The sequence below is a fragment of the Cucurbita pepo genome, chromosome 2 (assembly GCF_057944985.1).
Source record: "Cucurbita pepo subsp. pepo isolate OVF chromosome 2, ASM5794498v1, whole genome shotgun sequence".
NCBI lineage: Eukaryota > Viridiplantae > Streptophyta > Magnoliopsida > Cucurbitales > Cucurbitaceae > Cucurbita > Cucurbita pepo.
The window spans coordinates 15,878,677-15,906,395 of NC_141799.1; the positions used below are offsets into that span (position 1 = coordinate 15,878,677).

At 36.0% G+C, this 27,719-nt stretch overlaps 6 protein-coding genes across 7 annotated transcripts; 2 read left to right on the forward strand and 4 right to left on the reverse strand.

The window, feature by feature from the left end:
- Window positions 1-70: 70 nt before the first annotated feature.
- LOC111788684 (LRR receptor-like serine/threonine-protein kinase IOS1) lies at window positions 71-4,341 on the reverse strand. Its single transcript, XM_023669119.2, has 13 exons — window positions 4,150-4,341; window positions 3,455-3,989; window positions 2,873-3,363; window positions 2,637-2,775; window positions 2,477-2,548; window positions 2,223-2,294; window positions 2,058-2,138; window positions 1,789-1,943; window positions 1,458-1,705; window positions 1,245-1,374; window positions 1,108-1,170; window positions 828-1,020; window positions 71-734 (listed from the first exon to the last, which is right to left on the reverse strand). The coding sequence occupies exons 1-13, from the start codon at window positions 4,232-4,234 to the stop codon at window positions 338-340; spliced, it is 2,661 nt and encodes an 886-aa protein (XP_023524887.1). The 5' UTR covers window positions 4,235-4,341; the 3' UTR covers window positions 71-337.
- Window positions 4,342-5,247: 906 nt separating this feature from the next.
- LOC111788681 (LRR receptor-like serine/threonine-protein kinase IOS1) lies at window positions 5,248-9,274 on the reverse strand. 2 transcript variants are annotated; one of them, XM_023669117.2, is made up of 13 exons: window positions 9,114-9,274; window positions 8,500-9,037; window positions 7,894-8,378; window positions 7,682-7,820; window positions 7,535-7,606; window positions 7,366-7,437; window positions 7,165-7,245; window positions 6,888-7,048; window positions 6,551-6,798; window positions 6,346-6,475; window positions 6,212-6,271; window positions 5,932-6,124; window positions 5,248-5,849 (listed from the first exon to the last, which is right to left on the reverse strand). In XM_023669117.2, exons 1-13 carry the CDS (start codon window positions 9,193-9,195, stop codon window positions 5,453-5,455), a joined length of 2,658 nt encoding a protein of 885 aa, XP_023524885.2. In that variant the 5' UTR covers window positions 9,196-9,274; the 3' UTR covers window positions 5,248-5,452. The 2 variants fall into 2 exon arrangements, with proteins under 2 accessions (XP_023524885.2, XP_023524884.2); XM_023669116.2 differs by having other exon boundaries at window positions 6,551-6,807.
- A 1,226-nt stretch (window positions 9,275-10,500) lies between these two features.
- On the reverse strand, window positions 10,501-14,311 carry LOC111788685 (putative LRR receptor-like serine/threonine-protein kinase At5g59680). Its single transcript, XM_023669120.2, has 13 exons — window positions 14,155-14,311; window positions 13,540-14,077; window positions 12,984-13,459; window positions 12,753-12,891; window positions 12,613-12,684; window positions 12,465-12,536; window positions 12,296-12,376; window positions 12,016-12,176; window positions 11,697-11,944; window positions 11,492-11,621; window positions 11,358-11,417; window positions 11,078-11,270; window positions 10,501-10,998 (listed from the first exon to the last, which is right to left on the reverse strand). Exons 1-13 carry the CDS (start codon window positions 14,234-14,236, stop codon window positions 10,602-10,604), a joined length of 2,649 nt encoding a protein of 882 aa, XP_023524888.2. The 5' UTR covers window positions 14,237-14,311; the 3' UTR covers window positions 10,501-10,601.
- An 870-nt stretch (window positions 14,312-15,181) lies between these two features.
- LOC111788682 (putative leucine-rich repeat receptor-like protein kinase At2g19210) lies at window positions 15,182-19,998 on the reverse strand. The gene is made up of 13 exons (XM_023669118.2): window positions 19,781-19,998; window positions 19,163-19,700; window positions 17,964-18,445; window positions 17,623-17,761; window positions 17,452-17,523; window positions 17,280-17,351; window positions 17,104-17,184; window positions 16,862-17,019; window positions 16,540-16,769; window positions 16,323-16,449; window positions 16,128-16,190; window positions 15,845-16,037; window positions 15,182-15,756 (listed from the first exon to the last, which is right to left on the reverse strand). Exons 1-13 carry the CDS (start codon window positions 19,890-19,892, stop codon window positions 15,360-15,362), a joined length of 2,664 nt encoding a protein of 887 aa, XP_023524886.2. The 5' UTR covers window positions 19,893-19,998; the 3' UTR covers window positions 15,182-15,359.
- Window positions 19,999-20,910: 912 nt separating this feature from the next.
- MED6 (RNA polymerase transcriptional regulation mediator-like protein) lies at window positions 20,911-23,718 on the forward strand. The gene is made up of 5 exons (XM_023669135.2): window positions 20,911-21,280; window positions 21,589-21,763; window positions 22,111-22,180; window positions 22,637-22,740; window positions 23,268-23,718. Exons 1-5 carry the CDS (start codon window positions 21,036-21,038, stop codon window positions 23,424-23,426), a joined length of 753 nt encoding a protein of 250 aa, XP_023524903.1. The 5' UTR covers window positions 20,911-21,035; the 3' UTR covers window positions 23,427-23,718.
- Window positions 23,719-26,023: 2,305 nt separating this feature from the next.
- LOC111788691 (GDSL esterase/lipase APG-like) lies at window positions 26,024-27,683 on the forward strand. Its single transcript, XM_023669129.2, has 5 exons — window positions 26,024-26,403; window positions 26,486-26,616; window positions 26,700-26,933; window positions 27,015-27,270; window positions 27,344-27,683. The coding sequence occupies exons 1-5, from the start codon at window positions 26,157-26,159 to the stop codon at window positions 27,538-27,540; spliced, it is 1,065 nt and encodes a 354-aa protein (XP_023524897.2). The 5' UTR covers window positions 26,024-26,156; the 3' UTR covers window positions 27,541-27,683.
- The last annotated feature ends 36 nt before the right edge of the window (window positions 27,684-27,719 follow it).

Sequence of the window (27,719 nt, forward strand, 5' to 3'; positions counted from 1 at the left end):
TTTCCAATGTGAAGAACTTACACGAAATAAGATAATTGCAAATATTTTGGAGTTCCTAATCCAAATTGAATATCTTTTATGATACTGGGAGTGGATGGATTGTGCAACCTTAGATTATGGTAGCTGTGGATCATCTAAATCTTCATTGCCCACAACAATGGACGATAATGCCGCCGCTCATTCTGATTCTGAGGCCCAAATCTATAGCCACCATTTTCCATCTTAATATGTGTATATATATATGCAATTTACTTTTAAATTTGTACATCAGGTTGAATTATTTCTAATAATAATAATAAAAGACAAACATTTGAATGTTTTTCTAATACAAAATAAACTATCTTGCCATAGGGCCCATCTCGTAATGGAAGGTCGAGGAGATTGTCGTAATAGAGTCAATTTGCTGATCTCTCTGATTTAACTCAAGGTTTAGACATTCTTTGAGCTCGCTTATAACCTGGCTCATTGTCAGCCTATTTATTGGATTACGAGCTGTGCAAGACATTCCTATGTCTACTGCTTTCCACACGGAGTTAGTATTGCAATCGTCTTTTATGTTGGGATCAATTATAGAGTAGATGTCGCCTTGGTTAATGTTGGAATCAACCCACTGAATAATGTGACTTTTCTCGCTAGTTTTCACTAGCACTGGTCTTCCTGTGATGAGTTCTAGAATAACAATTCCAAAGCTATAAACATCGCTCTTCTCTGTCAATTTGTACGATGTGTAATACCTAAAAGGGAAAAAAATGAAAGTGTTTTTAAACTATCATTTTAAGTGAGTTTTTCATATTTTGACACGTGAAAATATAATAGAAAAAACATACTCTGGATCAAGGTAACCAGGAGTTCCAACCACTCTCGTCGTCACATGAGTGGCACCGCCTTCATTAGGAAATGCCCTTGATAGGCCAAAGTCAGCAAGTTTCGCTTGTAAATACTCATTCAATAAAATGTTACTTGTTTTGATGTCCCTGTGAATAATTGGAGGCCTACAACCATCATGTAAATATTCCAATCCTACATAAATGTAGACTCGTAGGGTTAAAATGGATATAAGATTTCAACTATAGCAAAGCTTTGCCTGTCATTTAATTAGGTGTCTACCTTGTGCTGAATCCAATGCTATTTTAAGTCTTTCTTCCCATCTTAAAACTTTTCCTCTTCCACCTGCATGAAGCTTATTAAAAGAATATTGGTAGAAGTAGTGGTGTTCTAACTATTGAACTCAATTCGGTTCCTACCAGAAAGCACTGATCCTAGATTTCCTTTGCCCATGTATTCATAGACAAGTCCCATTCTTGCCTCCCCTTCATTGCAATATCCAACCAGACTAGTTAAGTTTCTGTGATGAACTCTCAAAAGAAGATCGACCTGTGATGAGTTAACATTCTTATAAGTAGTCTAAATAAGCGTAGAAATAAAGTTAATGGTGCTAATAACAATTGGGTTAATACCTCTGCTTGAAATTCTTGATACCCTTGAGTTGATTTTGGAGATAGCATCTTGACTGCCACTTCAGTGTTACCCATGACACCATAATAAACCTTTCCAAACCCACCTTCACCCAATAGTCTACTGAAATTATTGGTCATTTGTAAGATGTCTGAGTAGGAAAGTTGGCGATTTGGTGTCCGTAATGGCTCATGTGGATGAAGCTCAACTTCAGAATTTACTGGTGAATGGGGGTCCGCGATGGTTGGACCTATAGCACTTAGAAGTTAAGTACAGAGATGCTACAGAAATTATGATATAAAGAAAGAGTTAATCAGAAACTCATTGGCTTACCTTTAGAACTTATTTTCCGTCGAATGAAGTAAACATAAGCTAAAATCAATATTATAATGATGATAGCGCCACCAATTGCTGCAACTATAGGAACTACTATGTTATTCTTCTTCTTTTCACTTGTTGTCTCTTGCAGATTCGGGTTTCCCTCCACACTTATGAAAAGTAATATTCATCATTAATATTAATAAATCAGTAAAAAGGCTTGGAAGGACGAATTAAGGAATTTAATAAGCAGTTATAAGGTTTAATGAAAATCAAAAGGAAACCTTAATTTAAGAGAGCCTTTGTTCTTTCTGTCAATAAGTGCAGCAGGAATCAGTCCTGATAGGTTGTTTCCGGACAAGTTTCTGTAACAATAGTAAATAGAACGTGATCAACATAAATCTTCTACAAAATATTCATCTTTTATATGGGATTTAAAGTAAACTTACATAACAGTCAACGATGACATTCCAACAAGAAAATCAGGCACCGGTCCACTTAAGCTATTATTTGACAAATCCCTGCGGAAGATAAACTAATTTATCAATCTCTTGAGGGGTGGGAGGTCGAATAATTGACCCCTCAAGATGATAATTGATGCATAATTATGGAAAAGAAATATTTTGCTAGATTTGGTTAGTTTTTAAGACTGTAAAACATAGCGAAAGAGAATTTCAGAAGAGGTACAAAAAAAGGCACTTACAAAACCACTAGCTTTGCTAGATTTGATATGTTGGGTGAAATTTGTCCAGTCAATCCACTCGACGATAAATCTCTGTGGAGAATTGGACGATCAGCCTAACTTCCATATAAAAGGAACCATTCCAAGAAAGTGATAGCAAAATAAATGCAAAGATACTCACAGCCCTGTGATTGTTGGAGGATTTGGAGCATCATAGCTACAGTTGACACCCTGCCAAGCAAACATTTTGGGGGCACATGGATCCCCTTGCCAGTCTTTTGCAACCCCGTAAGTATTCTTAATGGATTCAATGGCATCAACTTCAAAGAAGTAATTAAAGGGGTATGGAAGTGAATATTTAGAGATTAAAAAAAAAAAATGATAAGATGCAGAAAGATCAATGGTCATAAATGTTACCATCATCTTGTTCTGTTGTGAGTTGTGTGAAGTTCATCACTTTGTATATCTCAATCGCGTTCAGGATGGGCGGAAGAGTTGACCCTTCGGACATAATCAATTTACAGTCATATGTATCATTGTTAGTAAAGGGAGTTATGCTATGAGCTACCAATTCTGATAGATAAACAGGGGAAATCCTCTCGTTTATCCAAAGCTTGTCATTCACATAGATATTGAATGATCTAGACTGATTGGCTTTGAGCTCTTGAAGTTCAGCAAAGTACATGTATACATAGTACTGGGTTGTGATATCAATATCGCCCCAAGAAAATTCCATTGGTGCACTTGCATTTATGACTGTGGAGGCCGTACTTAACACTTCAGCAGGTGCTTTAAAACCAAGAACATCTTCGTTGTTAATCGACTTCAAAAGTGTAGTACTTATGGGAGTCCATTTGACCATTGGAGTTAGTGGACTCCAAACACGATCGTATACATCATCTGGAAATCTGAAACTCCATAAACATAAACTTCATTAGAAAAAATGAGCCATGATGAATGATAAACTCTATGCTTTGTTAGAGAAATTATATCACCGACCGAATGAAAGTATCGTTTGGAGCACCAACGTCCAAGCGTAAGAAGGCTGTCAATGATCCACTCAGAGTAACGTAACTGGTATTTGGCAATGGCCTCAACTCTATGGCTGAAATGAAGGGTACTCCATACCCTGTGTTGACAAGGCAAACCTGAACTTGATTTGACGTTGTGATGTGAATGATCTCCACATCTATAATAGTCTGTACCTTTGGTAGTGTTACCGTCGTCCAAAAGTTGGGTCCAAAGTATATATCAAATGTAGGAGTGCTATTTTTGGCATCATAATTTGCATACAAGAAACTGGAACGAATCAAATACTTGGTGCCAGGCTTCACTGGAATAGTATAGCAGTTCCTTTTTCCTTCAGGAAAGCTTCTAAGATTCCATAGTTGTTGCAGAAGAGTATCCAGTGTATAATCAGATGATATGCTAGATACCAACCCAGTTTCCACGTAGTTAGAATCAGAGACATAATCTATACCCGTAGTTGGTTCAGTATAACTAGAATTAGACCCACAATCAATACTGATGAAGCCTGAAAAACAGTACAATAAAAAGACACGTTAAGTTCCACCGCTAGTTAAATGTTTTTAAAGCGCGTATCGTAGAGAGAGTTTTACACACTCTTATTTCGAACGTGTCTCCCCTCCAAAGGTGGAATCTCACCTAATAGAGGGAGTAAGGAAAATACAGACCTTGTTGGGTTTGGGCATGAACCAGATACAGAACAAAAGAAGTGGCGAGGAAGGCATGAAAGAAGGCGTTGAAGAATCTGCCCATTGGGTTTGGATGAGTAGAGAGTAAGGCATTTCGTCGAACAATTTATGGGCTTTGCGGAGATGAACTTGTCAACTGAGAGCTCTCTTTGTTGGGTCGTGAAGAGTGACATGACTATTAAAAATTTTGGAAACGAGGGAGACTCAACTACGCAACGTATATATATATATCTATATATGTTGCCGTTTTTCTTTATATATAATTTTAATATCCTTAAAATATCATTTTCATTCTGATTTATATACTTTATTCAAATTTATATTTTTATAATTCAACAAAAACTTAAAATTAATTTTTATTGAGTTTAATAAAACTAAAGATAATATTTGATTGTGTGTAAGGTATCATCATTCCTTCCGAGGAAGGCTAAACCTGTTGCCAACGTGGCTTTTAATGGTCAACAAAAATAGAGTAATAGATGTTGAAAAAGTCAACCCCTTTGTAATTTTACTATATTTTTAAAAACAACCATAGAAATAATATTCCAATTATTTGTTGTTTTGGATAATTTTTCTAAGCAAATTCTTCCCAAATTAACAAATTAAATTACTCAACTTGTATAATCCAAACCCTGGTAGATGAAGACGGTACGTTCATTCTACTTTCTAACTAATCATCGATCAATATCGTTTAAATGAAATTAGTTTATTCAAATGTTTATAGATCAATTATGTTGTTTGTGTTGAATAGGTAAAAGATATTATTATTTGATTATTAATCGTCTTTTTTTTTTACCATATAAAAAATCAAGGGCATATTTGGCATATAAAAGTTTTTTAAAAAGATAGAAATTTTTGCGATGCTATTAAATATGAACCTAGGATATGTCGAGAGTGATTTTGGAACCATCAAAATTATTTCTAAATATACTTTTAGTTATAGACGACATTTCGTGTGTAAAATGAAACTTTGAATTTAGATACCTAAACGAAAGGGATCGTAAAATTTAAAAAATATTAGGATACGTCAGTGTATAAATAAAATAAAATTGGTTTGACTTGAAAAGGAATAAAATATGAGGAATCTTGGATCCAAGTGAATTATCCAAAGATTTATTCATGGTAGGTAATAGGAAATAGACAAAGTCAACCAAAATCAGAATCTCGTATGATCAGCTCATGCCTTGGTGCTTTCCTAAACCATATCGTTGACCTCACACATTGACTTGCGTATAATAAAGACAATAAACAATTTGAAAGACTTTTGGTATGCAAAAATAAACTACCTTGCCATAGGGCCCATCTCGGAATGAAAGTTTGAGGAGATCGTCGTAGCAGAGTCAATTTGATGACCTCTCTGATTTAACTCGAGGTTTAGACATTCTTTGAGTTCGGTTACAACTTGACTCATAGTCGGCCTATTTATAGGGTTACGAGCAGTGCAAGACATTCCTATGTCTACAGCTTTCCACACCGAGTTAGTATTGCAATCGTCTTTTATTTTCGAATCAATTATAGAGTAGATATCGCCTTGGTTAATGTTGGAATCGACCCATTGGATAATGTGGCTTTTCTCACTAGTCTTCACTAGTACAGGTCTTCCCGTGATGAGCTCTAGAATAACAATTCCGAAGCTATAAACATCACTCTTCTCAGTCAACTTGTACGATGTATAATACCTCAAAGGAAAAAAAAAAAAAAGTGTTACTAAAATACTTTTTAAAGTGAGATTTCCATAACCCGATCATAGGAAAGACGTACTCTGGATCAAGATAGCCGGGAGTTCCAACCACCTTCGTCGTCACATGAGTGGCACCTCCCTCCATTGGAAAAGCCCTTGAGAGGCCAAAATCAGCAAGTTTGGCTTGTAAATACTCGTTCAATAGAATATTACATGATTTGATATCTCTATGGATAATTGGAGGCCTACAACCATTGTGTAGATATTCCAATCCTGCATAAATGTAAACTCAAATGGTCAAAATGGATATTAAGACTTCAATTATACCAATGTTTAGCTTATCATTAAGTTAGTCGCTACCTTGTGCTGAATCCAATGCTATTTGAAGCCTTTCTTCCCACCTTAAAACAACTCTTCCATCTGCATAAAGTTTATCACAACAACATTAGTACAAGTAATAGCGTTCTAGCCATTGAACTCAATTTGGTACCTACCAGAAAGCACTGATCCTAGGTTTCCTTTGGCCATGTATTCATAGACAAGCCCCATTTTTGTTTCCCCTTCATTGCAATATCCAACCAGGCCAGTTAAGTTTCTGTGATGAACTCTCAACAGAAGATCGACCTGTCATGAGTTAACAAACAGTGTAAATAAGCATTGAAAGTAAAGTTATGGGCGGTAGAACAATTGGGTTAATACCTCTGCTTGAAATTCTCGATACCCCTGAGCTGATTTTGGAGACAGCATCTTTACAGCCACTTCAGTGTTACCCATGACACCATAATAAACCTTTCCAAACCCACCTTCACCCAATAGTCTACCGAAATTATTGGTCATTTTTAAGATGTCTGAGTATGAAAGTTGGCGACTTGGTGTCTGTAATGGCTCATGTGGGTTAAGCTGAATTTCAGAGTTTATTGGTGAATGGGGCTCCATTAGGCTTGGGCCTGTACCACCTAGAAGTTAAATACAGAGATATTATAGAAGTACTGATATGAAGAAAGTGTTGATAAAAAGAACAATATTGGCTGCTTACCTTTAGAACTTCGTTTGCGTCGAATGAAGTAAATAGAAGCTAAAATCAATGCTAAAAGGATGAGAGCCCCCCCAATTGCTGCTACTATTGGAACTACTATGTTATTCTTCTTCTTCTTTTCACTCGGGGTTGTCCCTTCTAAATACGGGTTTCCCTCCATACTTAAGAAAGAACATTTATGAATGTTAATTAATTGGTAAAACAAAGGCTTTGACAAGATTTTCCTCTGGATTGGAAGAACATTTAGAGGGGTTAATGAAAATGGAAAGAAAAGTACCTCAATGAAAGGGAGCCTTTGTTCCTTTTGTCAATAAGTGAGGCAGGAACTTGGCCTGATAGATTGTTTCCAGATAAATCTCTGCAGTAGTAATAATAAACATAATGTAATATTCGTAAATGCAAAGCTACGAGAGTTTATACTTCATATCATATCATTATGGAGAGTCGTGGTTTCTAATCGAGTTCATAGTAAACTTACATAACAGTCAACAGTGGCATTTTAGCAAGAAAATCAGGCACCGCTCCACTCAAGTTATTATTTGACAAATCCCTGAAACAATCTCTTGTAAAGACTTTTTCTTGGCGTTCAACAAGCAAAAGCAGGGATTTGAATGAGATGCTTTAAAGAGGTAGAAAAAGACACTTACAAAAAAGCTAGCTTTGCAAGACTTGATATGTTGGCTGAAATTTCGCCAGTCAATCCACTGGATGATAAGTCTCTGATAAGAATAGGACCATTAATCTAACTGAAACATTCCCACAAATTGATATCAAACAAATGTAAAGATACTCACAGCCCTGTGATTCTTGGAGGATTTGAAGCATCATAGCTACAGTTGATACCCTGCCAAGCAAACATTTTAGGGGCACATGGATCTCCTTGCCAGTTTTTTGCAACCCCATAATCGTTCTTAATGGATTTAATACCATCAACTGCAAAGAACAAATTTGGATATTGAAGTGAATATCTAGAGACAAGAACATGATGAATGTCCATAAATATTACCATCATCTTGTTCTGTTGTGAGCTGTGGAAAGTTCATCACTTTGTATATCTCAATTGCATTCAGGATGGGCGGAAGAGTGGACCCTTCGGACATGATCAATTTAAAGTCATACGTATCATTAAGAGTCAAGGGAGCTATGCTACGCACAACATTCTCCGTTAGATAACTGACTAGAATATTGTCGGCTACCCAAAGCTGGTCGTTTAGATAGATCTTGAATAGCCTGGATTGGTTGGCTTTGAGCTCTTGTAGTTCAGCAAAATACATATATACGTAGTATTGGTTGGGTCCATTAACATCATCCCAATAAAACTCCATTGGTGCACTTGCATTTATCACTGTGGAGGCCGTGCTCAACACCTTAGAGGGTGCCATGAAACCAGGGGAATCGTTGTTGTTAATCGGAAGTGAAGTGGTTATTGGAGTCCATTTCACGAGTGGAGTTGGTGGACTCCAAACACGATCATATATGTCGTCTGGAAATCTAACAATACATACACATCATGATAAGTAAATATAGAAAATCGAGTCGAAAGTGGACAATATTATACTGTTGTGAAGAGTCATGGTTCTTAGTAGGCACCACCAAAGAGCAGAGGACTCACCGGATGAACGTATCGTTTGGAGCACCAATGTCGAGCCGAAATAACGTTGATAATGAGCCACTTACAGTTACATAAGTGGTGTTTGGCAATGGCCTTAGCTCCAAGGCTGAAACAAAAGGAACCCCATTTCCATTGTTCACAAGACAAACCTGCCCCTGATTTGAAGTTGCAATATGAACGATCTCCTCCTCGATAATATTGTTTATGCTGTCTCCAAATTTCACGGTCACCCAAAAATCAGGACCAAAATATAGATCGAACTCTGGAGTGCTGCTTTGATTATCATAATTTGCATACAAGAAACTTGCTCGAATCAAATACTTGGTGCCAAGTTTGAGTTTAATGGTATAGCAGTTCCTTGTCCCATCAGGAAAGCTTCTAAGGCTCCATAGCTGTTTCTGGAGAGTACTGGAACGACGACTTGGTGGTAAAGTTATGGCCAAACCAGTTTGGACGTAATTAGAATCAGAGACGTAATTGATACCCGTAGCTGGCTCAGTATAGCTAGAATTGGAGCCGCAATCAATGCTGATGAAGCCTGAAAAACAAGGTGTAAACCGATTGGTGGCACGCAAACAGAGAAAAGGAGTAGAGGGAGTAAGGGAAATACAGACCTTGTTGGGTTTGGGCATGAACCAAATGCAGGAGAGGAAGAGTGGCGATAAAGGCAGAAAGGAAAGCTTTGAGTTTCCCCATTGGATCAGGAAATGAGTAGAAGAGAAGGCATTTAATGGAAGAATTTATGGGTTTTTAGTGAAATGAATTGGTCAAGTAGAATGTTAGCTACGCAATGTTTTTTGTGAAACAATCTAAAGTCAACTACAGGATATCATTTGACAGATCGGGGCGAGCATGTTGCCAACTTGTGTTTCATTAATAGACTGAAGGTTGAATTCATGCACTCCCTTCTCCAATTTTGTATCTATTATTATACCCGACTTACAAAAATCATAGTAAGAGAGGAGAACGAACCATTTTTTTTTATAAGATTGTGAAAACGTCTTTCTAGTATAAGCGTTCTAAAATCGTGAGACATGAGTCAAAGTGGGCAATAGGCTGTTATAAATGATTTAGAATCAGCCACCGAGGACTCTAGATCCTCAATAAGTCCAGAAGGAAAAGCTTAACGAGGACAATATCTATCCGCGACCGATTTAGACGATTACACAAACTCATTTCGAAAGATTTGAATCTCAAATTACAATTTTTTAATATTCAATTTTTGTTTAGAAACTTTTTTTAATATATATATATATATTTTTTTTTTAATTTAAAGAGATTTATTAGATATTGTTATCATAAAAAGTTTTAGACATTTTTTTGTTAAACTAATTTCCTAAACAAAAATATTAAATTACAAATAGGATATTATTATTATTATTAGTTGTCTTTTTAGAATATAAAAAGAAATAGGAATATTTGACTGATTCGTAACATTAGACCTCTAACATTAACAACTAATAATTATCCATAATAAAAATAAATTAAATGAAGATTAGTGGATTTCAATTATGACAAAAGATTCAAATAATAAAACAATTTATTTCCAAAATAAATACCAAGTCAACTCAATTGGCTCCATTCTAAATTGCGTGTATTTCCACGGTTGACCTAATTTTAGTACAATACAAAATCATTGTTTTTCTTTGAAAATCACTTCGTCTAAATAACTACGTTCGACATTTCTTCTTCTTTTTTTAATCAGTTTAATATATATTTTTTTTTTAAAAAAAAAAAATTAATTTTAGCTCTTAAGACTTGATTTTTAAATCATAGGTAAAAAAAATATTTAGAAGATTAATTTTTCAAAAACTAAATAAATAAATTGTTATAGAATGGAACCTTAATATATATAATCATATGAATATTTATTACTCACCAAAATCGTAATTATAAATCTAATACGTGAGCTTAGTAAATAAACTTTCGTAACCTAAACTACATGGTTTCTTAAGGATGATGTTTAGTTAACTATAATTGAATTTTGTATCGAGAATTAAATATAAACGAACACTTACATTTATTATCTTTAACATTATAATTATAAGAAAATAGTAACAATAAAGACAATCATTCTGAAGACTTATCTAATACAAAATGAACTATCTTGCTACAGGACCCATCTCCGAATGGATGGTTGAAGAGATCGTTGTAGCAGAATCAGTTTGATGGTCTCTCTGGTTTAACTCAAGGCTTAGGCATTCCTTGAGTTCATTTACAACTTGGCTCATTGTTGGCCTATTTATAGGATTACGAGCCGTGCAAGACATTCCTATGTCTACTGCTTTCCACACTGAGTTAGTATTGCAACCTTCTTTTATGTTGGAATCAATTATAGAGTAGATGTCGCCTTGGGTAATGTTGGAATCAACCCACTGGATAATATGACTTTTCTCACTAGTTTTCACTAGTACAGGTCTTCCCGTGATGAGCTCCAGAATAACAATTCCAAAGCTATAAACATCGCTCTTCTCAGTCAATTTGTATGATGTATAGTACCTAAAAGAAAAAGAAAATTGTTACCAAAATACTTTTTGAAGTGAGATTTCCATAACCAAAATTAGTAAAAAAAACATACTCTGGATCAAGATAGCCAGGAGTTCCGACCACCTTAGTTGTCACATGAGTGGCACCTCCCTCCATTGGAAAAGCTCTTGAGAGGCCAAAATCAGCAAGTTTGGCTTGTAAATACTTGTTCAATAAAATGTTACTTGGTTTGATATCTCTATGGATAATTGGAGGCCTACAACCATTGTGTAGATATTCCAATCCTGCATAAATGTAAATTCAAATGGTCAAAATGGATATTAAGACTTCAATTATAGCAATGTTTAGCCTATCATTAAGTTAGTTGCTACCTTGTGCTGAATCCAATGCTATTTGAAGCCTTTCTTCCCACCTTAAAACAACCCTTCCATCTGCATAAAGTTTATCACAACAACATTAGTACAAGCAATAGCGTTCTAGCCATTGAACTCAATTTGGTTCCTACCAGAAAGCACTGATCCTAGGTTTCCTTTGGCCATGTATTCATAGACAAGCCCCATTTTTGTTTCCCCTTCATTGCAATATCCAACCAGGCCAGTTAAGTTTCTGTGATGAACTCTCAACAGAAGATCGACCTGTCATGAGTTAACAAACAGTGTAAATAAGCATTGAAAGTAAAGTTATGGGCGGTAGAACAATTGGGTTAATACCTCTGCTTGAAATTCTCGATACCCTTGAGCTGATTTTGGAGACAGCATCTTGACTGCCACTTCAGTGTTACCCATGACACCATAATATACCTTTCCAAACCCACCTTCACCCAATAGTCTACTGAAATTATTGGTCATTTTTAAGATGTCCGAGTAGGAAAGTTGGCGACTTGGTGTGTGTAATGGCTCATGTGGACGAGGCTGAAGTTCAGAATTCATTGGTGAATGGGGGTCTACGATGATTGGGGCTGTAGCAATTTGAAGTTAAATACAGAGATAAAGAAAGGGTTGATATACAAGCAACTTATTGGCTTCTTACCTTTAGAATTACTTCGTTTGCGTCGAATGAAGTAAACAGAAGCTAAAATCAAGAGTAAAATGATGATAGCTCCACCAATTGCTGCTGCTATTGGAACTACTATGTTATTCTTCTTCTCTTCACTTGGTGTTGTTCCTTGTAGATTCGGATTTCCCTCCGTACTTGTGAAAGCAACATTCATGAATGTTAATAAATTAGTAAAAAAAAAAAAAAAAAAAGGGTTATGAGAAGATTTTCATCTCATTTGGAAGAACAGAGTAAGGAACTTTGTAAAGAGAACCTTAATGAAAGAGACCCTTCATTTGTTTTGTCAATAAGAGCGGCAGGAATCTGTCCAGACAGGTTGTTTCCTGATAAGTTTCTGCAACAATTATATGATAGATGAAATTTGAGCTCATAAATCTTCTCAAACATAATGATATCTTACTTGGAATTCAAAGTAAACTTACAGGACAGTCAACATTGGCATTTTAGCAAGAAAATCAGGCACCATTCCACTAAGGCTATTATTTGACAAATCCCTGAAATCATCAAAGTATTCTATCAGCCTCTTGTTAGGAGATCAATTTCTGAAGAGGTGCAGAAAAAGGCACTTACAAAACCTCTAGCTTTGCTAGACTTGCTATGTTGCCTAAAATCTCTCCACTCAATCCACTCGACGATAAATCTCTGTCAACAATTGGATTATCAGCCTAACTTGCATATGAAAGGAACCATTCCAAGAGAGTGATACTCACAGCCGTGTGATTCTTGGAGGGTTTGAAGCATCATGACTGCAGTTGAGTCCTTGCCAGACAAATGTTGTAGGAGCACATGGATCCCCTTGCCAGTTTTTAGTAACCCCATAATTATGCTTAACGGATTCAATGGCATCAACTTCAAAGAAGAAATTAAGGGGTATGGAAGTGAATATTTAGATATAAAAAAGAATGAGAAGATGCAGAAAGATGAATGTTCATAAATGTTACCATCAGCTTGTTCTGTTGTGAGTTGTGTGAAGTTCATCACTTTGTATATCTCAATTGCGTTCAGAATGGGCGGAAGAGTTGACCCTTCGGACATGATCAATTTATAATCACGAAAACTCGAGGGAATTATAGTACGAACCACATTTTCTGATAGATAATCAACCACAATATCATCCTTTATCAAAAGTTCATCATTTAGATAGAGTTTGAATAATCTGGATTGGTTGGGCTTGAGCAGCTGAAGTTCAGCAAAATACATGTATACATAGTATAGGTTAGGCCCATTATCATCGTCCCAAAAAATCTCCATGGGTGCACTTGCATTTATTACTGTGGAGGCCGTGCTCAACACCTTAGAGGGTGCCATGAAACCAAATGAATCTTTGTTGGCAATGGGGAGTGAAGTATTTATAGGAGTCCATTTGAGGAGTGGAGCTGGTGGACTCCAAACACGATCATATATGTCGTCTGGAAATCTAAGAACACATACATATCATATCATGATAAGTAACATTAAAGAAAATGAGTGGTGGGCACGGCAGAGCAGAGGACTCACCGGATGAGATAATCGTTTGGAGAGCCAGTGTCCAAGCGCAAGAAGGTTGATAATGAGCCAGTTGTAGTTACATAAGTGGTGTTTGGCAATGGCCTTAGCTCCAACGCTGAAACAAAAGGAACCCCATTTCCATTGTTGACAAGGCAAATCTGCACCTGGTTTGAGGTTGTGATATGAATGATTTCGTTATTGATGATATTTATTATGTTGTCTCCTAAATTCACGGTGACCCAGAAATCAGGTCCAAAATATAGATCGAATTCTGGAATGTTGTTTTGGGCATCATAATTGGCATAGAAGAAACTTGCTCGAATCAAATACTTGATGCCCAGTTTGACTTGAATGTTATAGCAGTTCCTTGTTCCATTGGGAAAGCTTCTAAGGCTCCGTAGCTGTTGTAGGAGAGTTCCGGAATAGCTACTTGATGGTAAAGTTATGGCCAAACCGGTTTCCACGTAATTAGAATCAGAGACATAATTGATACCCGTAGCTGGCTCAGTATAGCTAGAATTGGAGCCACAATCAATACTGATGAAGCCTGAAAAACAAGGTGTTAAACCGATTGGTGGCATGCAAACAAAGAAAAGAAGTAGAGGTAGTAAGGAAAATACAGACCTTGTTGGGTTTGGGCATGAACCAAATGCAGAAGAGGAAGAGTGGCGATGAAGGCAAGAAGGAAGTCTTTGAGTTTGCCCATTGGAGTAGGAAATGAGTAGAGAGTGGAGCACTTGGTGGAAGAATTTATGGGTTTTTAGTGAAATGAATTGGTCAAGTCCGAGCTGTTTGTGGGGTCGAAGGATGAGATGTGTATTGAAAATTTAGGAGCTTAGGGGTCTTCACATTTGTAATACAATCAAAAGTCAACTGGTAGTGGTCAATTACATTTGGCACATGGTGGGGTGAGGCTCAACCGTCTTGCCAACTTGGGTTTGAATGGTCAATGAAAATCTTTTGTTTTTTTTCCCTCTTCTTTTTCTTCTTTTCACATTTTTGGTGGCTATTATCACGAGTTTAAGAAGAATTTACCCATTCTTTGTAACAGCTCGAGTCCATCACTAGCAAATATTGTTTCGTTTGTCTCGTTGACCTCACTGTTTTAAAACGTATTTGCTAGGGAGATTTCCACACTTGAATATTTCGTTTCCCTCTTTAACCGACATGGGATCTCACAATCCACCCATTTGAGGGCTATCGTCATTTCTAGCTACTAGCACACCGTTCGGTGTCGGGCTCTGATACAATTTAAGACAGTTCAAGCACACCGCTAGCAGATATTATCCGTTTTGACTTGTTACGTATCACCGTTAATCTTACGGTCTTCTCTTTGGTCTTCTCTCTCATCTACTTGTAATAAAACTAGTCTAAACCAAGAGTTTTAACGTTTTCCATGTATTACGTTGTATAGTGTGAGAATGTACACTATTTTGAAGGAAAAAGGATAATTCTTTTGATGAATAGTTTACTTTTTATTATATAAAAAGCCAATTGGACATACTTGACTGCTTCCTCGCATTGAATTTCTGACATTTAATTTTGTGTGTTGTCAACTTTTTTTTAAAAGAAAAAAAAAAAAAAAAAAAACTCTCTAACCCGTTTTCTTCTATAAATTTTCTCTAAATTTTGGATTAGTTGGAGTTGTAGATTCGAATAAGATTGTACATAAATTTGAAATAACTTTATGAGATTGAATTTATAGCCTACAATAAACATCAAATAGCTTTCTAACAAACAAATACAAATAAAAATATGGGGCTCTTATTTATCGTCATGAATAAAAGAATGCCTAAATTAAGAACACTACACAATGAGACTATGGCCATCTACCTTGCTTCAGGACCAAACAGAGAAACGTGATCAGCAGCTACTGATTCAGGCTGCTGATTACTGGCACTGTGAGCCAACTCCATGTTCAAACATTCATTCAAATCTATCACAACTTGGTTCATCGTTGGCCTATTTGTAGACGCCGGAGATGCACATGACATTGCGATTTCAACCGCTTTCCAAACTGTGTTTACGTTGAAATCTTCTTTCAATTTCGGGTCGATAATGGAGCTGATATCACCTTGAGAAAGCATCGAGTCAACCCATTGATAGATGTGAATTACCTTCTCTGAACTCTTTGTCAAAACTGGTTTTCCTGTTATGATTTCCAGAAGAACAATTCCGAAGCCATAAACGTCGCTTTTTTCGTTTAATCTATACGACGTGTAATATCTGAAAGCAAGTAGAATGTTGCAAAGAGTCAGAAAGAGAGTTGAAGCTATTTGATTGTTAGAAAAGTATTTGAATATAAACTACTTACTCAGGGTCGAGGTAACCAGGAGTGCCAACCACATTCGTTGTCACATGAGTGGCACCATCGTCGACAGGAAAAACTCTCGACAACCCGAAATCGGATACTTTTGCTCGAAAGTTATCATCCAACAAGATGTTGGAAGATTTTACATCTCTATGTACAATAGCTGGCTTTATACCAGAATGCAAGTATTGTAATCCTAAATCACATTCAAATGAGAGAATAAGAAACTGAGGGACTAGGAATTCACCAAATAAATTTGAGCTCTATGATTAAGATAATTACTAACCTTGTGCTGCATCTACTGCTATGTGAAGTCTGTCTTCCCAATTCAACAGAGCAGACTTGTCATCTACATGTCATCCATATCAAAGTTAAGAACACATAATTGAAGTTCAAAATATTTCTGTTTTTAAGTTTTAGATACTAAGAAAACATCGTAAACCAGCAAAATATTTTTACACAACAATGACCAAGACCAGACCTGAGATGAGAGATCCCAAGTTTCCTCTGCCCATGTACTCATAGATAAGTCCTTTGTTGGTCGGTTCATTGCAAAATCCAACCAGACCAGTCAAGTTTCTATGATGAACCCTCATGAGAAGGTCAACCTGAAATTGTAAGAATTTGGGTGTCAATCGAGAGAGATTCAAGTATTTATGAATGAACTTTTGTATTTGGTAGACGTCAAAGATCCGGACCTCTGCTTGAAATTGTTGATACCCTTGAATGGATCGAGGAGATAGCATTTTCACAGCTACTTCAATGTTTTCGATTTTGCCATAGTAAACTCGTCCAAAACCACCTTCTCCAAGCGTACGCTCGAAATTGTTTGTCATTCTTAGGACATCCGAGTATGAATAGCATCTCTTAGATGTGTCCCAATTTTCAGAATGATCAACAGTTTGTTTCGCCACTCCATTTACAGCTTCTAAAAGGATATCACAAGCTTAGATATGTGAACTAAAATAGCAACAAATTTCAGAGAGTAAATTCATAAAAAATCGTATAGTATGTTCTCACCTTTTGATTTTCTTATTTTTTTCCTCCAAAAGATAGCCGCTGCAATTAAGAACAAAAGTAGAAGAAATCCAACAACTGATGCTACTACAGGAACAACAACTTTGCTTCCCTTCTCTTCGCTTGGAGGCGTAGTAAACAGATTAGGATTTTCGCCAAATCTATCAGAAGAAAAAAACCAAAGATTTTAACACCACTTCAAAAGAAACTAGACCTTATTGCATGAGTTTTCAGAGAAACTAGACCTTAATGACAGAGAGCCATTATTGGACCTTTCTACGAGCTGGGCTGGAATTAGTCCTGAAAGCTTGTTTTTCTCCAAGTTTCTGCAATAAAAAGATGCAGTGTAAGCAAAAATTCTAGCTAAGGTAAAAATTAAAAAGAAACTTATTATTTGTCTAACTACTTTTGTGTAACTTACAGGACTCGCAACGATGGCATTTGAGTGATAAATTCAGGCACTGATCCGCTCAAATTATTGTTTGATAGATCTCTAAAACCAACCAAAAAATGAAAAACGAATTCATGTAAGAATCAGCGGCGATATATTAGATTATTTTCTTTTGTTGTGAGGAATTAACAATTTCACTTACAGAGTCTCCAGCATTTTAAGATCAGCTATATCTCTAGGTATTTCTCCCGTTAGTCCACTGGAGGACAAATCCCTGATTGAAGGGAAGATTTCATTGAAACATCCAATATTAACAACACAAAAATAGCTGACAGTAACAGAAATGCTACACAGATAGAACAAAAAAACTTACAAGGATGTGATTCTGGGAGGCACAGAGTTCACCAAGCTACAGTTGAGTCCTTGCCAGATTAATCCCCTTGGGACACACGGATCTCCTTGCCAGTTTCTTCTAACTCTATACACTGTCTTGATATTCTCAATGGCAACAACTGAAACATTTCAAAATGTTGTTCAGCCAGTTTTCTTTATTTTCAAAGATTGGGTATTTTTTTTTTCTCTTTCAATTTAGACTTTAATGTTTTAAAAGTTAAACTCTTAATATATTAATATTTTTCAATTTAGTCAGAGCACCAAAAATGAAATTTAGCCCTAAATGCAAAGGAAATCAGTAAAGTTGTTGAGAGTTCATACCATCTTCTCTAGCTGTCTCGGGTTGCGAGAAATTGACGACTCGATAAATCTCAACAGCATTGAGGATCGGAGGGAGGGTTGAATTGGCAGTCCTGACGAGGGAGATCTCGTATGATCCGCCAGTCATAGGTGAGGTACTGAAAACGATCGATACGCTTAAAAATTGGGGAGAAAACGATTTATTAAGCCACCGTTCTCCATTCACAGTTATGTCGAACTCTCTCGACTCATTCGCTTGAAGCTTCTTCAGCTCCGCAAAATACATGTAGAGGAAAAACGGCGTCGTGGAATCCGGCGGCTGCCATGTGAACAACATCGGAGCGCTTGCGTTTCTCGGCGTCAACGACGTGTTCATGACCGCCGGAGCCGGCTGGAAGAAGGCCTGGTCGTTGACATTCACTTGCTGCGAGGTGTTTAAGGTCGTCCATTCTTTGACTGGAATCGGTGGATCCCAGATTCGATCGTAGACGTCGTCTTTGTACCTTCTCAGAGTGAAGCATGCAATATTAGAATAACCATTAATATACTACTACCCTATTATTTTCTCAATTTAGTCTATTGTTTTTTAATTAAAAAAAACTTCAATTTTATAAATTTTAAATTATTTTCTTTTAATTTATAGGTCAAAATTGATTGATGTTTAATAATAAACTGGCTAAAACTGGAAAATCTCTAATTTGTCTCAAAATTTCTAAATATTTGGCAAAATTGAATTATATATATACACACTACAAACATTTCTTAGTATATGTTTAATAAATATGGAGTACCATCATTTAAGTATTTAAAAAATAAGTAAATACTAAAACATACGTTTATCCAAATAATTTATTCAACATTTTTTTTTAAAATATCACTTGATTTGATGGGTAACCAATATTAATACTAATATTATTGATACATAAATACAAAACAATGGATACATCATGATAAAATTATATAATTATAATCATTCTAACCTTAATTTTTCGTACTATAATCTAAATATAACCGTAGAATAATTCTTCAATTAAAATTTGAATTTCTGATCTTCACATGTTATAGACTATTTTGAAGTGTTTAGGAGCATAATTAGTTGGACTTTAGATATTCATTACGTTTCTCGTAATGGGAATGAGAACAAGAAGAAGAAGAAGAGGAGGAGGAGGAACAGTAAAGGCAGAATCGAGACAGAGAAATGGTAAAAATTGAAAACAAACCTGATTGTTCGGTTATCAAGGGAGCCAAAATCAAGGCGGAAGAAAGTAGCCAATGTCAGAGATCCGGACTGGTAAATAGAGTCTTTAAGAGGCCTCAATTCCAGAGCAGAAATGAACGGAATTCCAGTTCCAACATTCACAACACAAATTTGTACATCGCTGGACGAAACAATATGCACAATCTCTTTACGCACCACCAAATCTTCAGTAAATGTTATCGAATCCCAAACGTTCGCTCCCAAATACAGATCAAATCCAGGCAAATTCCTTCTACCATCGTAATTTCCGTACCGAAAAGTCGCTCGAATCAAATACTTCGTCCCTGCCCTCACTTTCAACTTGTAGCAATTCCTAACTCCTTCCGGAAAGCTCCTCAGCCTCCACAGCTGCCGTCCAAGGCCATTCTGTATGACATCGGCGGAAATGTTGTGGACTTCGCCGGAATTTATGAACGCCGCATCTGATTCGTAGATTATTCCGGTGTTCGGTTCTGTGTAGGTGGAGTTCGCCGGAATTCCGCAGTCTAAACTAATGAAACCTAAAATTACGAGAAAGAGGATCGATGATCAAATTCGTATGTCGATCGATTGAATTTGAGATTTTAAGTTCGTTACATACCTGAAGGATTCTGCGCAGAGACGAAATTGTTGAGAGCGAAACTGGAAAGAAGAACGAGGACGAAGAATTGGAGAGTTGCCATTAACGAATGAGGTTTGAGGATTTGCAACATGTTTTTCACTAAATACGGCAACCGGAAGAGATTGTTTCCTTGTTCTTCTGCCTGTCAATATCGATGGCGTCTGCGGAATAAAATAAAGAGAGAAAATGAAGAAAAGTTTATACACGTGAATGCCGTCTGGAAGGAACCAGGTGGGCGCGAAATATTCAAAGGTCTAAAATATGGGTCACTTAAAAATGTATATTTTAATACCATGGGCATGGATGAACAAACAATATTTTTAAACTCTTTTATTTTTTATTTTAACCAGATAAAGACTTCCTACTAACTCTATTTTTTCTCCATTAAATTATAAATTTAGTTTTATAATTAAGAGAAAATTAGAATTTCAATTTTTAAAATTAAAATTTTGATAAAATCTCGTAAATATTCTTCCAATTTAAAAACTATAAAAGAATTGAATAGGTAAATTATCTAATTTTAAAATGGATGAAAATTATTAAAATTAGAAAATAAATGTAAATTAAAATTAATTATTCTATTGACTTTTTATTTTTTATTATTATTATCATCGTGTGTATATATATATATATATGAAAATAAACTATTTTGGAAACGGAAATTCCTATAGTTTGAATTATTGGAACATTAATTGATCTTTTAATTATTAGACTATAATTTAAGAATCGTATCAATCAATACATATAATATTTAATTGACAATTTAATAATGTTTGGATGAAAATTAATTTTTTTTTTTTTACGTAATTGTCTATGAAAATAGTACCTCCATGACACGTGAATAGTTAATAACTATCAGAATTTAATTTTTAAAATCATAGAAATCTATTGAATGACTTTAATAACGGAGTACTTTTTACCTAGTAGCTTAAAATTCATATTTACTAATATTTTAACTTTGGGTATATTTGTTATGCTTTTAGATTAAATTGTAATATATGTCCTAAAAAAGTAATTATCATTAATAAAACATTAATTAATTGGGATGGAGTGGTAAATGGGATCACTCGACCGACATGTCGTCCTTTATCTAGGTCTTCCTCAACTCTCTTCCTAGTTCCTATGTTGTCGACTCGTCGGGAAACAAAGAAAAAGGGCGAAGCGGCATTTTACTCAGGCGAGGGGATCGGCTAATTCTACACTTTCGGGCGGGGAAAAGTGAAATCTCAAGCAAATGGCAACTCCACCGCCACCGGGGATCGGGAATTTTGAGGGAGGACCACCGCCGGCAGCGCCTCAGCCGCCAGGCACGGACATGACTGGAATTTGCTTCAGAGACCAACTCTGGCTCAATACTTACCCACTCGATCGGAACCTGGTTTTCGATTACTTCGCCTTGTCCCCTTTCTACGACTGGACTTGTAACAATGAACAGCTCAGAATGCGCTCAATTCACCCCCTCGATCTCTCTCAACTCTCGTATGATTTCTCGTCTCCTAATTTTTTGTTTTTCTTTTGATAGAGTTTCTTCTTTTGATAGTTTTCTTCCTCTAATTGGTTCTATGTATCGCAATTCTTTTCTTTCTTCTATTTGTAGTAGCGAGGGGAAGTGGGATGCATTTTCTATGCAATTCGATAGGATAGTTCAACTTTTTTTTTTTTTTTTTTTTTTCTCCTCGTTCAAGTGAGATTGTCAAAAATTGGAACTGGAATTCTCAAGACATTGTTAATTGAAATCCTGGGCTCCAATTTTCATTATAATGATGGGGAAATCTTGTGTTGAACAGAAAAATGACAGGGATAGAGTACATGCTGAATGAAGTTATGGAGCCCCACCTTTTTGTTTTCCGAAAGCAGAAGAGGGATGGTCCTGAGAAAGTCACACCAATGCTGACTTATTATATCTTGGATGGTTCTATTTACCAGGCGCCTCAGCTTTGCAATGTCTTTGCTGCCCGAGTTGTGAGATTATCATACTTATCTTTCTCTGTCAATGCCATTTATTTGGTGCAATCTTAGATTTATTTTTTTGTTTGTTGATAATTGATGCATATGGTTACGATTTCATAGCTGTATTCAGTAAAGTATCGTAATGGGAAGCATATTTCAACTGGAACCTTAGTTTCTGTTCTAATTAGTGATATTGTAATCGTACTTCATCATCTTAAATGTTGGGTTTTCCTTTTTTTTTTTTCCCGTGCTTTGGAATGCAAGTAGAATTTGTACTAAGATGTAAAGCCAGTCTGGATTCTGCTTCTCTCTTGTTCTGTTTTGTTGGAGACTTATGTTTAGTCTTCATTATACCACAGAGCCGGGCACTATATTACATATCGAAGGCCTTTACCACTGCGTCCTCAAAGTTGGAGAAGATTGGATATGGTATCTAACTCTTGATGATATAATTTTTGCTCTTTTAAGTTATCAGTAAAAGATGATCATTCACCATGCTTTTGCTATCTTATCTGAACCTGGTTTCTTTTTCAATTTGATTGAATCATACTCATTTAGCTATTATTTTTTTATAGTTGCTAATGAAGAATTAGAAACTCCCTGACACCAAAAACAAGAAAGAGAGAGAAACTCCATAATAGCCTTTCAGGCTCTAAGATAGTTGATGTTGATTTTAATTGGTACCCAATAGGCTTGATTTAAGTTCTTTGGAATTCAAACTTCAGTTTCAGAAATCAACTTTTGGGTCTTATTGCAACAATTCATTTTGATTAGAAATGTAGAATATTACGGATACAGAGACATTGCCTAATAGCCCGATGATCTTCGAATTTTGTTATTTTAGCTTGCAGCTTCAATTTTATTGACTGTTTTCTCATGGTTCAGTGGATTCTGAGAACGAGAGTGAAGAAGTAAAACCTGCAAAAGGGACCATTGACTTTAAGGAAGTAAAGCGAGTTGATCGTATTCTTGCATCCTTACAGCGCAAGGTAACTCAAATATCAATATATTGATACTGTATGAGCTTTATCTTTTCTACAACTGAAAATCATGTTGTGTTTGTGTATCTATTGCAAAGAGCTAATTTATTATGTGTTCAAATTTAAGATATGAGAACTTGGGTGCAGTTTTTCTTTAGTCACAATCTCACCTGATGAGTTCTTTTAGTTTTGTTTGATAAATGTTTTTGAAATCTCTATTTTTTGAACTAAAACATTGTGAAAACATGTATGAACTAAAGGGTGAACAGATATGACTAGGGCTTTATATGTGTCCTGAGAAAAGGCTCAAATGAACAAAATCTCATATATTGTACCTGTAATTAATCAAAATTAATACAATTAAACTTAAAGAAATTAAATCATCTTAGGGGATAAGCTGCTAGTATCGGCTGCAAACTTGTTCTTGATTTATATTTTTCATATGGAGACTAAGTTGATCATATTCATGTAGAGTTTATATCTCTAATGCATTGGCTGAAGATCGTAATTAAAAGGCAAAATTCTATTGTTTGCAGCTGCCACCTGCCCCTCCACCCCCACCATTTCCAGAAGGTTATGTTCCTGCTCCCGCGTCAGAAGCAGAAAAAGGCCCTGAAAGCCAGCAAGGAGAACTGCAACAGCCTGCAGCAGATCCCATTATTGATCAAGGCCCTGCTAAAAGGATGAAATTTTGAAGGAAGTGCTTATGCTACGTTTCTCATTCATGTTGAGAAACATATTTAAGCCTGCAATCGAAGTTCAACACGGATGAAATGGCTGCCCGATGCATGGTGAGTTATCAACAACCCTCCCTCCCCCCCCCCCCCCCCCCCCACCCCCCCCCCCCAAAAAAAAAAAAAAGAAGAATCTACCTTGTGAAAAGCCTATAATCATAGACTTAGCTGGTTAGCTAATGGATTCATTGTTTTAGCAGTAACTTGTATTATATATAACTGTCAATATAACCATGACTTCCTGATTTTGTCACCTAGAATTGCTTAGAACTCATGTGCCATATCTGTGTACTGTAAGACTTAACCATTGATGTTGAACCTGGTGGAACCATGTCTTGTGTCTTTGTCATTATTTTGTTAACTTAGGAACATGAAGATCAAGTGTTCTCAAATTGGACATGAGAATATTCTATTGCATACGCTCGGGTTGACGTTTAACGAAACATCACACCATCATCACTAATTAGTAGAAACGATATCACCACAGGGAATAAGTTCGTAGCCACCTAGCTAAGATTTAATATTCTATGTGTTACTATGAAGTCAAATGTAGTAGGGTCAGGGAGTCGTGTCAAGGTAGCTTAGATATCCAAAGTCTTTATTCATATGCATAAGAGGAGAAAAATTTATTGTCTGATGCCATGGATATGTAATCTAAGAAAGTAAATTTTGGTGAAGACTAATGTCATGTAATTCATATTATCTTTCGTGTGGGTGGCTGCTATTTTCTACACCTACCCATCCTCTTAACCAGGAAATTCACCTTATGCTTTTCGTTATAGGTTAACTAAATATATCAAAAATCGATGATCTTTTTTTCTTTCTTCTTAGAATTCTATCCTTCATGATTAAAAAAATTTCTATTTACATTCTATGGAGTGCTATTTCTCAATTTAGGTCTTTCATAGTCTAAATTTTGGGGTTAAAAAATTAATTATATTTTTTATTTAAAAAGAAAAAAAAAAAACAAATTTATTTTCAAATGTTCCGATTATATTTCCAAACTTTAAATTAATAGATATCTTGACTTTAAAAATATATTCAATATTTTTAAGAATATGATCGAGCATTAAATTTTGTATTTATTAAATAGTTAAGATATTGTTTGATAATAATTTAGTTCTTTTTTAAACTTGATACTTTGTCTGAAAAAAATATCTTTTCAGATTTTCAAAAGTTTCAATAATACATTTATATGCTTAGAAAAGTCTAAAAAATACCCTTAAAATATCGCGTCATGAACTTTCAAAGGTAACATTAACAGGTTTGAAGATAATCTAATAAAAAAATTTAACTTTTTTTACAGAGGTAAAAAGTAGTAATGCTACTTTTAACATTTTATAGGTATTTTTTAAACATATTAGTAACCGTAATGACATTTTTGAACATTTTAAACCGTTAAAAGAGTATTAATTAAACTTTTTAAAGTTGAAGTGTTTGAAATGAAGTACTCACTATTTCCATTCAAAACTAACTATAAGTGTATTTTTTAGATTTTATTTTTTAGATTTTAAAAAAAATTTAAGGACAAAATATAAAGTAGAAAGTTTAGGGATGTTTTATTAATTTATTTATGGTCATGTTTCCTTAGTTATTGCTTGGTTTTTGTTGTCTAAGAAGGACGAGTTTTATTTCCTTGTTTCTTCTATTTAGCTATCTGTCCCTTTTAGACCTCTGAAAACTGCTTTGTTCTTCCAAGCTTTGATGGTCATCCTCAATCAGCAGGTGTAGGCAAGCATGAGCTTCAATCTATACTATACAGACAATCACATGATTCAGACAATCCCTGAACCAATCAGCAGAGGACACCTCTCCTTCCTGTTCTGCTTTCATGCATCCATAGTTCATCACAGGCTGCTGTTCTTTCTGCTGTCACTTTGCCTGCCTCTCAACTTTCTAGCTTTTTAATGTCTGCAGGGCTTCTTCCTACCTACCCTCACAACTCTGCCTCTTTCAATCTGCTTTGACCCGTTATATGTGGCGTCGGTCTCACGATTTTAAAACACGTCTATTAGGAAGAAATTTTCACACCCTTATAAGAAATGTTTCGTTCCCCTCTCCAATCAATGTGGGATCTCACAATCCACCCCCCTTGGGATCAATGTCCTCGTTGGCACACCGCCCGGTGTCTGATTCTAATACCATTTATAACAGCCCAAACCCACCGCTAATAGATAATGTCTGCTTTGGCCCGTTATGTATCAACATCATCAGCCTCACAGTTTTAAAACTCGTCTAGTCGAGAGAGGTTTCCACACTCTTATAAAAAATGTTTCGTTTCCCTCTCTAATCGATGTGCGATCTCACAATATAAGCTATAGACTTTATAACTATTCATAATACTCACGTTATAGTTGTTAAGCACCGGTAGTACAGTAATTTCCCTTTTCCACAATCATATTAACTCCTGCACATGCAAGCTCATGAAGCTTTAACTCATATCATAACCATCATTTATCAGTATCACCCAACTACCTCTCCCAACCTTTCCATTAAATGCTGCATGCATTCATTCACAGTTTCCTAGCTAATAATTTTGTTCATAATGGTTGCAGGAAAGCAAAGAAAGCCGAGGGAAAATTTTGTTCATTACAGTATTTCTTCATTAACACAGCCCTCCAGCTTCCTTCAATAAAAGGGTCAAGTTATAATTCAAGGTTCAGTTGCAAATCACAGCACCAAAGAAGAAAGATGGATTCTATTATTAGCCAAGTGGTGATGTTGTTCTTAGCGTTCTTGCTTGTGTGTGGAAATGCTCAAGACTCTACAACTTTGGTGCCTGCTATCATTACTTTTGGTGATTCTGCTGTGGATGTGGGAAACAACAACTATCTTTACACTATTTTCAAGGCCAATTACCCTCCATATGGAAAGGACTTTGTGAATCATCAGCCCACTGGCAGGTTTTGCAATGGAAAACTTGCTACTGATTTCACTGGTACGTAATAGTTTCATAAACTTTACACACATTTAGCCTTACATAATGGTTGGATAAACTTCCTGTTCTTCTGGTTCTTCAGCTCAAAGTTTAGGATTTAAGTCCTTTCCATTGCCCTACCTTAGCCCAGAGGCATCCGGTAAGAATCTTCTCATTGGAGTCAATTTTGCCTCTGCTGCCTCTGGTTATGATGAGAATGCTGCTCTCTCAAATGTAAGAATGTTTAACTTTTGATCTTGGAAGCCATACCAATCTTCTTGTTCTGTACTTAGCTTTTACTTTGAACTTGGTAACAGCATGCACTCTCACTGCCTCAACAAGTTGGATTGTTCAAGGAGTACCAAGCCAAGCTGGCTAAGGTAGCAGGCAATGAGAAATCAGCCTCCATTATCAAGGATGCACTCTACTTGCTAAGTGCAGGAAGTGGAGATTATCTGCAGAACTATTACATCAATCCTTATATTAACAAGCTCTACACTGCTGATCAGTACGGTTCAATGCTCATAGCAGCATTTACAACATTTATCAAGGTATGTTCTTACAACATTCATGACTAAGTTCACCGCATGAAATATGATGGATGATCAATGCATTTCTGTTATGAAAAACAGGACATATATGGTTTAGGAGCTAGGAGAATTGGAGTGACTTCACTTCCTCCATTAGGCTGCTTTCCTGCTGCTCTCACCTTGTTTGGCAACCATCAAAGTGGGTGTGTCTCAAAGATCAATACTGATGCGCAAGCCTTCAACAAGAAGCTGAATTCTGCAGCAGAAAGTCTGAAAAAACAGCTTCCTGGTTTTAGAATTGTGATCTTTGACATTTACAAGCCACTTTTCGATGTTATCAATTCTCCATCAAAAAACGGTAAGGCTTTGAATGAAGCAACAGAAAGAAGCAAAAGGGATCACTAATTTTCTCATGTTTTTGTTTTTGTTAGGGTTCATGGAAGCCAGAAAAGGGTGCTGTGGAACAGGGACAGTGGAGACAACATCACTTTTGTGCAATCCCAAGTCGTTGGGGGGAAGCTGTTCTAATGCAACTCAATATGTGTTTTGGGACAGCGTGCATCCATCTGAGGCTGCTAATAAAGTTCTTGCTGATACCTTGATTCTCCAGGGCTTTGCTCTCCTCTAGATCACTAATCATGAGCTGTTCTTCTTCACTTGCTTCAAATGATCTGCGTTGCAGGAATTTGTAGTTTGTTTTAATTATGTATCTGAGCAAACTTGTTCTATTTACTCCATATTATAAGCTAAAACTTCCTTTGTGAGCTGAAACATTGCATTAAATTTGTTCTATTTACTCCTAGTCGT